This window comes from Periophthalmus magnuspinnatus, chromosome 24, assembly GCF_009829125.3.
Source record: "Periophthalmus magnuspinnatus isolate fPerMag1 chromosome 24, fPerMag1.2.pri, whole genome shotgun sequence".
Lineage (NCBI taxonomy): Eukaryota > Metazoa > Chordata > Actinopteri > Gobiiformes > Gobiidae > Periophthalmus > Periophthalmus magnuspinnatus.
The window spans coordinates 26,348,788-26,357,821 of record NC_047149.1 but is presented as its reverse complement, the minus strand read 5'-3'; the positions used below and the strand labels follow the sequence as shown (position 1 = coordinate 26,357,821).

Below are 9,034 nucleotides of genomic sequence, written 5' to 3'. Positions count from 1 at the left end.
CTCCCTCTTCACCCCCTTCTCTCCCTGTTCTCTCCTCTTCTCTCCCTCTTCCTCTCCTCTCTCCCCTCTTTCCTCTATTCTCTCTCTAGCTTCCTCTTCTTGCTCTCTCTCCTCTCCCTCTTCTTCTCTCTCTCTGCTTGTTTCTCCCTCTCTCCTCCTCCTCTTCTTCCTATTTCTTCCTTCTCTCTCCCTCTCTCCTCTTCTTCCTGTTTCTCCCTCTCTCCTCCTCCTCTTCTTCCTGTTTCTTCCTTCTCTCTCTCCCTCTCTCCTCTTCTTCTTCCTGTTTCTTCCTTCTCTCTCTCCTCTTCTTCCTGTTTCTTCCTTCTCTCTCTCTCTCTCTCCTCCTCTTCTTCCTCTCTCTCTGATCCCTTGCTCTCAGTGTCATCATCTGCAGTTGGGTGGAGCTGAGAGTCGGTGGAGCTGAGAGTCGGTGGAGCTGAGAGTGGATGGAGCGTTTCTGCAGCAGAAACAAACTCAAACCGTAAACCTCCTTTTGAAAAAGAACGACTCTAGAATGTTCCACAGACGAGCTTTAAATCAGTCGTATTGAGCTTGTGTCTCTATGGTTCTCATCTCTGTTATAATTTACACATTTAAATCATAGTTACAGTTACAAGCATTAACATCTCCATGGAGACAAACAGCTGGCAGACCCCCCCCCCCTGAGAAAGTTCCGTAGTACGTCTTTATGTGAGCAGCACGTCGTTGTCGTAGACTCAGAGTTTGTCTGCAGTGGCCTCCAGGGGGCGTCTGTGGAGCAGGAGGACAGAGTAAAGTTGTGACGAGCTGAGAAACACCAGAGCAGTTTGTCCTCCTCCTCTGCCCTCACCCCCGCTTCTTTCTCTTCCTTTCCTCCTCTTCTCTCCTGTCTCTTCCTCCTCTCCTGTCCTCTCTCCTCCTCTTCTCTTCTTCTCCTCCTCTGCCCTCAACCCCCTGCTACTCTCCGCTCCTCTCTTTCTTTCCTCCTCTCTCCCCCTCTCTTCTCCTCTCCTCTCTCCTCCTCTTCTTCTCTCTCCCCCTCTCTCCTCGTTCTTACATTTCTCTTTTCCAGTGTTCACACTTACATCATGACCTGATCAGGAGGCAGAGGGCGCAGTACCAGGACGAGACACAGGGGGCGCTCAGAGACACAGATCAGACACTGTCCAGACGTGTGGAATCAACATGTCCTCTCTCTCTCTCTCTCTCCTTTATTTCTTTCTCTTCATCTTTCATTCTTTCTTTGCAGAATTTAAACGTTCTCTCTGTGTCACTCTCTCCCACAGTGTCTCTATCGCTCTCTCCTCTCCTCTCCTCCTCTCTCACTCTTTTTGCTCCTGACAGATTCACCCCAGAGACACTGAAGTTTGGGTCAAATGCAGAGGACATTTCCTTGTACCTTAATCTTAACTCTTCTTCCCTCCCTCTCTCTCTCTCCCTCCCTCTCTCCCTCCCTCCCTCCCTCCCTCTCTCTTTCAGGTACACTAAACGCCCTCCTGAAGCAGAAGGGTCAGACCGCCCCCGACAGCCCCGTGTGGTCCCTCAGTGGTAACCAAGGCGACCGCTGGAAACAGGCCAAAGTCAGCATCCATCCCGTCTCCTCGTTCCAGGTGCGTCCCACAACTGATTTATATTTAGAGTAAAAATACAAAATACATCGATGAAGGACGGTCTGAAAGTGCAGAGGAATGTGAGGGTTTTTGTTTGTTTTGATTTAAATTAAATAGAATTAGTATTTTAATTTTAATTTTTGTTCTAGTATTCATTTTAGTTTAGATTGACATTTAAATTTTTGGGTTTTTTTGCCTAATTCTACTGTTTGTGAAAGAAATAAAATACAGTTTCTTATTCTGTTCCAAATGTTATGAAAGTTGACACAAAATTCCACTGGGTCATCCCAATCAATAAAGTCGATCAGACCCATGTCGTCTTTTGCTCGCTGTTGCCATGGTGATGCGCCAATGTTTTTCTAATGGGAACATTTTCTAATTTTCGTACATTTCAACTTCTTATAACGACTTATTTGCTTCATTGAGGAATGTGAAATGTGGCACAGTGACTCTTCAGGTCGTCCCCGTCAAAACAGTCTGGGGAGCCAAGTTTGTATTTTGCACGGTGTTGCCATGGCGATGCCTCAAAAACCCATGTTCTTGCATTTTGTGGATGAGCGCTTCCAATGACTTTGTTTGGTGACAAGTGCAGCCCAAAGCTGCAAGAAAACCGAGGCAAGTGGCGCGTTAGCGCCACCCTCAGGGACTGCCGGGTCGGCTGAGTGCGAAGCACGGCCCGCGAGTTAATTTATTATTGAGTTCTAACGCAGGAACATTTTGGGTGATCTCTGTGTCGATGTAAACAAACATCACACCCTGTGCAGAGCAAATATTTAATGTATGAAAACACCTGAATACAATTTGTGTGTTTTCCTTGGACTAGAACATTGCACAGTAGCACGCTAGCTAGCTCACTGTTCTTCCCTCGTCCTCCAGCTCCTCTGGTGGGACCCCACCTGCCGAGAGACATAGTCCCTCCAGTGTGTCCTGGGTCTTCCTCCTGGTGGGACATGAACACCTCTCCACCGTCTGATATTTAAATATTTATTTATTTGATAAAACTGGACAGGAAGTAGTGACGCCAACAGTGCGGTGGAGGGGGCGATTGTGCACAAATCTGTCTGTAAATCAAAATATGAACATTAATAACAGACAAATCAGGCGTCTTCTTTCGCTGAGGTCGCTCCTGCTAACGTTAGCAACAGGTTTGATTGACAGCGTTGATCTTCGCTTCATTTGACCGGAGCTGAACGCCGTGGGTGACGTCACACTCACTTAGTCCACTACTTTACACAGTCTGTGGCTTATAAGTTGAAAACACAGCGGCTTAGTGGCCCTTAAATGTTTCGCAGTGTAACGTATGCTCTGATGCTGGGTCCAGGATGCATTGTTAGCCATAAAACCCGTCCCACACAGATATACCAACAGGAAGCTAATAGCAAATATGGCATAGCACGATTCTCCATCATTTTTACGGCCGTGGTCTTTGCAAAGTAATTAGAGTTTGTGCTGCGGAGTCCATAGGCAGCGAGCGTCTTCACTTCTGTGACATTAAAAGAGAAATAAAGTGCTGCCACCTGCTGCTTTTAAAACACACAATTAAGCTAAACGACTGTGTGTTTACTTTTATTTGTGTCCCAGCCGCGCCGCACAGATCGTGAATACAGAATGAGCACGTTTTATGTTCTGTGTGTAAGCACTTTTCAGCTGTACGGGGCTGTTCTACTGAAGGAACGAGGCATGATTTACATTTACCCACTTACATTTACTCCAGGAACTTTTTAAAGAAACTGTACTTTTCTAGCAGTGCACCTTTACTTCTACTCGGGTCTGACGTCATTTTCACACGTTCGAGCGCTCTGACCAACCAGAGAGTTGACCGTCGAACATCTCTATGACGACGCGCTCTAAGCAGACAGAGCCCCGTGAACACGCATGTGAACACACATGTGAACACACATGTGAACACGCATGCGCCCACTGCCTTTACGCGACTTGCAATGGCCTTTTCTCTCACCCGAGTCTAAATCCACCACGAGGACTGAGCTGATGAGAGAAAAACGGGTTTGAAGACACAGACAGACCCAGACTCACCTGCGCAGACAGACCCAGACTCACCTGCGCAGACAGACCCAGACTCACCTGCGCAGACAGACCCAGACTCACCTGCGCAGACAGACTCAGACTCACCTGCGCAGACAGAGGCAGGGGCGACGTCTTGCTGAAGTTGATCTGTCTCGTCAGATGAACGTGTCAAACAGCGGCTCAGGGTCTGTTCATACAAATATAAACAGCGCTTTTTTGTACAATTCCACTTTTCCTGTCACTGCAGACGTGCATTAACTTCACATTATAATCAGATGTTACTTCCCAACAGTTACTTTTACCTGAGTAGTACTTCTGCCAAATACTTTAATTTTAATTGAGTCATTTCTTGGACCACTACTTTGCCGTTTGTTTGAGTAACATTATTATGAAGTAACATTACTCTTACTCGAGTACAAATTTTGGCTACTTTACCGACCTACACTGCAAAAAAAAAAAAAAAGTAATATTTTTAAATTTGGGCATAATCTTGACTCGAGTATTTCTGACTGTATATTATTTGTATATATTATGTATATATTATGTGTATATTATGTGTATTGACTGTATATACATGCTGTTGTTTTGTCCCTGTGCTCAGGTGGTGATAGAGGGAGTGAGGGGCCCGGGGATAGAAGGAGACATCGCTATAGACGACGTGACACTGGAGGAGGGAGAGTGTCGAGACCCACCGCCCAGTAAGTACTACTACTACTACTACGACTATTACTACTACTACTACTACTACTACTGCCACTGCTCTTACCCCGTCACCACAGCAGTCTCCTGTTCCACTTGTCCTGCTCTCAAAGGACAGACTCCAGTCCACACATTACACATGAAGGACAGAAATCTCAGACAGTGAAAAGCACAAAGTGTCTGCGGGAGGAGAGGAGACGTCACCATAGCAACAGGGCCGTGGTCACATGACTGAGCGGCGCTGAGAGCGGGGACGGAGAGGGTAAAACAGGACACGCGGATACAATGGCCCACTCCAACACAGGCCGAGTGACAATAAAAGATCCTATTCTTCTTTTTGAGTCAAGTAATCACAGAAATATTACCCATAAGGCCGATGGAGCATTTGCAGTGGCTCAGTTGGTAGAGTCGTCGTGCTCTGATCCTACGGTTGGTGGTTTGAAACCCGCTCTGGGCGTAAACATTGACAGAGCCGTCTGATCCACTGGCCCAGGTTGGCTGTTTGGTCCCAGCTGTCAGACGTGTGCACTGTCATTGTGTCCTTGGGCAAGACACTTAACCCACAGTGGGGTCTGAACGTGTGTGTGAACTGGGTGACTGATTTCTTGAGGAAAAACTAAAGCATTTTACTCAGGCTCCTCTGCGCAGACAGACTCAGATGCGCAGACACACCCAGACTTACCTGCGCAGACAGAACTAGGCTCAGTTGCGCAGACAGAAGCAGGAGGAGCCTGTCGTTGATATTAATTTGACCCAAATGGCCATGTCACGTGTCAAACATCAGCTCTGCGACGCCCGTTCATACAAATCTACATGATCTGAGCAGTTTTTTTGGCGAATTCCAAGCACTTTCACTGTCACAGCGGGTTGTGGAGACGTCCTCTCTCGTATCGGCCGTTTACTGTGGTCCAGAGTGTGACTGTTGGCTTCACACCAGCCCAAGACCCGCTCTGAGAGAATCCTCTTTCACATCAGCCTGAGACGGTGTGAAAATGACCTAAATCTTACACACAGCTCCTTTAAAACAAAGTCCCCAGTGCAGTTTCTGTTGGTCACAGCTTCACTCTGTCTCTTCAGATGGACTTTTGAAATGACATTGGCTCATTGTCTCGTGTCAGATATTGGATTTGACCTCATTGCTCTTAAAGGGGAGGTCTCCAGAACCGGGACCCACCGATGAATAATGCAGCTCAATCTCACATGATGAATCTTACATGACTCTGAGACGTAAAGGACAGAACGACCGACGAGACGTAAAGGACAGAACGACCGACGAGACGTAAAGGACAGAACGACCGACGAGACGTAAAGGACAGAACGACCGACGAGACGTAAAGGACAGAACGACCGACGAGACGTAAAGGACAGAACGACCGACGAGACGTAAAGGACAGAACGACCAGTGAGACGTAAAGGACAGAACGACCAGCGTCTCACCAGAGTCTGACCTCAGCACTGCCAAGGTCATGCATGACTACTACTACTACTACTACTACAACGACAGCCAAGGTGGACGTGACTTTGGGGCTTATATCGGATCAATTCAATATGTTCTTGAGTTTAAATGTGTGACTCTATGGGTCCTCTTTAAACGTGTGACTCTGTGGGTCCTCTTTATCTTAGGGAGTTACTGCAGCCCTGTACCAAAGCCAGGCTCAAGACCAGAGGTGCCTTTCCCGCGGCAGCGCCCACACTATGGCACAGCGCCCTCTGCCTGCTATTTCTGTACAATAAAAGTTCTTTGTTTTACATTTTAATTGGTGCATGGACGACATCATGAGAGGAAGCTCAGTCCGAGAGCTGCTGTAAAGAGCTGTCGACCTTGATCCTGTGATGGAACAACATAAACAAACAGAAGAGCCACAGTTTCACAGAGTTCAGAGCTCGTTCAGACTTAACGCTGCAGAGACGAGGACATTTTTACATAAACAATATATTTAACTGGAAAAAACGTCCTGGCTGCTCTGGATTCAAACTGTTAATATTAATCATCAGCAGTTAAAGCGTTCACCACTGATCCAGCAACTGATCGGTGGTGGTCAGATGTGCCACTGCAGCAGAACGGCCTTTTAAAACCTTTATTTTAAAACGAGGGTTGCGGGTTCGACTCCCTTTCTGTGTGGAGTTTGCATGTTCTTCCTGTGCCTGGGTGGGTTTTCTCCAGGCGCCATGGGTCAGATCCTCCAGCTGAAGTCGTCCTGACCGAGACTGAGAAAATCTGGGTTCACTACTCCTGATTGGCCCAGTTTGGGTCAAATGCAGGAGGCAAATTTTCCTTCAGGGACAATAAGAAACGTCTTAAAGTGGAACTAGACACTACGCCAACTTTAATATTACACAAAACTGACTCTTGTGAGATTAAAGTCATGTTCTAATGCTGTTACCGCCTCAAAAACAGACCTGGAGTTGTGTTTTGTTTCATTCACACATGTTTGAGTTGCACTTTATTATTAGTCTGTAACATCTCCAAAGCTCAAAACGCTCTGTTCCACCTTGTGATGTCATCAAGTGATAGTTTTCAAATGTTAACAGCTCCTTTTACCTTTAGTTCAGTCGAGATAAGTGACAACTCCAGAAGCTGAAATGATCCAAATGATTCTATAAATGAAGGTGTGTGGAGTTTAAAAACACAGTGGAGCACTTCCTGTATCACCACATGATGACATCACAAGGTGGAACAGAGTGTTTTCAGTTTGAGAGAAGAACTCGGCGTAAATCTGCAGGTTTGTTCGTGTGTTAAACGTGTGAGAATGAAACAAAACACAACTCCAGGTCTGTTTGTGACGAGGAAACATCTGCCTCTAGTGGCCGCTGCACTTTCAAGTACTATGTGACATCATGCAGAACTTGTAATCGGGGGAGTTTGAAGCGTGGATACTTGTTAGACCAATCACACGGCTCCTTATATTTGTAAACCCCGCCCCTCCTCCTCTCTCACTCTCGTCTTTAGCAGCTCTACGTAAAATCGGTAAACATCTCACAATCATCTTTCTTCTTCTTCTACAGATCTAAGCTCCATGGCGCTGACCTCGTCCTCCCATATATGGCTGCTGTGCGTCGCCGCGGTGATGACCCTCCTCCACGGCCAGAGGTGACCCGACTTCCCGTAAAACTCCACGGAGGCAAACGCTCCGCCCACCGTCTGCGAGACCGGCATCGAATTCACCAAAGAACCACGCATCCAGAACGCTACTCTGCCCCCTCCTGGCCGGCAGCAGAACCAACGACACAGCGAAGGACCGGAAATACTCTCTAAAGTAATAAAAAAAATAAAAAATAAAAAAAAACAAGCAAATTTTTTTAAGTGACCTCTTTTACAGAAAAAAAAAAATAGTCGGACTCGGACACGTTTACGAGCACAAATGAAACATCGCAGAGGGAACGTTTGTAAAGCACAACAATTTTCTGACGGACGAACGGACGCTACGGCCGCGGCCTCGTCGGACACGAACCCCGCAAACATGGAGCCGAACTGTGCGTTTTTTCTGTTCTATTTGCAAATACGCCAACCATCCTTCTGTTTTTTACAAGTCGGTGCTATTTGATCGATCTGCGGTGGACTACGGCTACATCTCGCTTGCATCTCCGTACTTTTTTCTGTATCTTCAACACTGTGTCACGAGTACAAGTGGCCACGGACGGTTTGGTTTGACGGTTGGATTTACCGTGGACGCGAACGCAAGTCGAGGAATCGGGAGAAACGAGTTCGATCAGGTCAAGAATCGGGTTTAGCTGAGAAGAAGCCACTTTACTTTCTGCCATGAAACAAAGTGCCTTCAGATTACACCGAATTTGAGCCTGGCTGACGACAACCACCAAACGCAAATATTAGCAAAACATCTTTCCTCCAATGGGCTACTTTTCTATTTCTTTCGTTCGCCCCACAAGTGCTGAGGATTGAGAGTAATTTTATCTCTGGACAGCTCATTTCTTGCCTCTTTGAGTGTAACATTTTGAGGTTTTTGAAGAACAGCGATGCAGACACAGGCGAGATGGCGGACACATGGCAGACCGGTAGCATCGGCGCAAAGCTATGTGGATAATTTTCATTCTTTTGTTGCCGAAAACGGTTTTAAAATGGGTGAAAACACTCGCTGGATGCTACTCTTCCCTGTGGGCAGGCATTTTTTAACTAAAAGAACAAGCAAACTCTGAAACAAACTTGTACAGGGAGGAGAGCGGACCTCGCGCGAACCATCTCTCCCCGATGATTTCTATGGAACAAATATAAAAAATTATGAAAGATAATAATGTTAATAATAGCCCTGATATTTTAATACTTTAGCTGGAATGTTTGTCTGCTTTATACAAACTGTGAAGAGTGAGGACGAGCTACCTGAGATCATAACCTTAACCAGCAGGGGGCGTTTCTTAAAAATGTATTGTAAAAGAGAAAATGAAACGATTCTTGTTCATCGTTGGTTATGCCGATGTTTTCGAGGACTGGTGTCTTGTTTCTTATATCTTATTTTTTGCGTTGACAAAGACTTATTCCTTCCTTTTCTCTTCTTGTCGTCTCCCTCTTTGCATCGCGAGTCCTGAGGTGGAAGCAAATAAGAAAACCCATTTGGTAAAACTGTACAACTTGTAAATGTTAAAGAAGCTCTATTCAAAAGGTTTATGGTAAATGTTTTATGTTGGAAAACAGGAAGCACAACACACAGTTTGAGGTCCATTTTTATTTATTTCAACAGACGCATGCACTCACACTGCAAAAAATC

The 9,034-nt window shown here is 46.1% G+C and overlaps 1 protein-coding gene across 1 annotated transcript in view; it reads left to right on the top strand.

Moving 5' to 3' along the window:
• LOC117392581 (MAM domain-containing glycosylphosphatidylinositol anchor protein 2-like) overlaps positions 1-7,949 on the top strand; it is a 324,052-nt gene extending 316,103 nt beyond the window's left edge. The window contains exons 15-17 of the mRNA XM_033990674.2: positions 1,459-1,589; positions 4,216-4,312; positions 7,320-7,949. Of these exons, the coding sequence (XP_033846565.2) occupies positions 1,459-1,589; positions 4,216-4,312; positions 7,320-7,408 (317 nt within the window). The 3' untranslated portion in view covers positions 7,409-7,949. The remainder of the gene's footprint in view (positions 1-1,458; positions 1,590-4,215; positions 4,313-7,319) is intronic.
• The last annotated feature ends 1,085 nt before the right edge of the window (positions 7,950-9,034 follow it).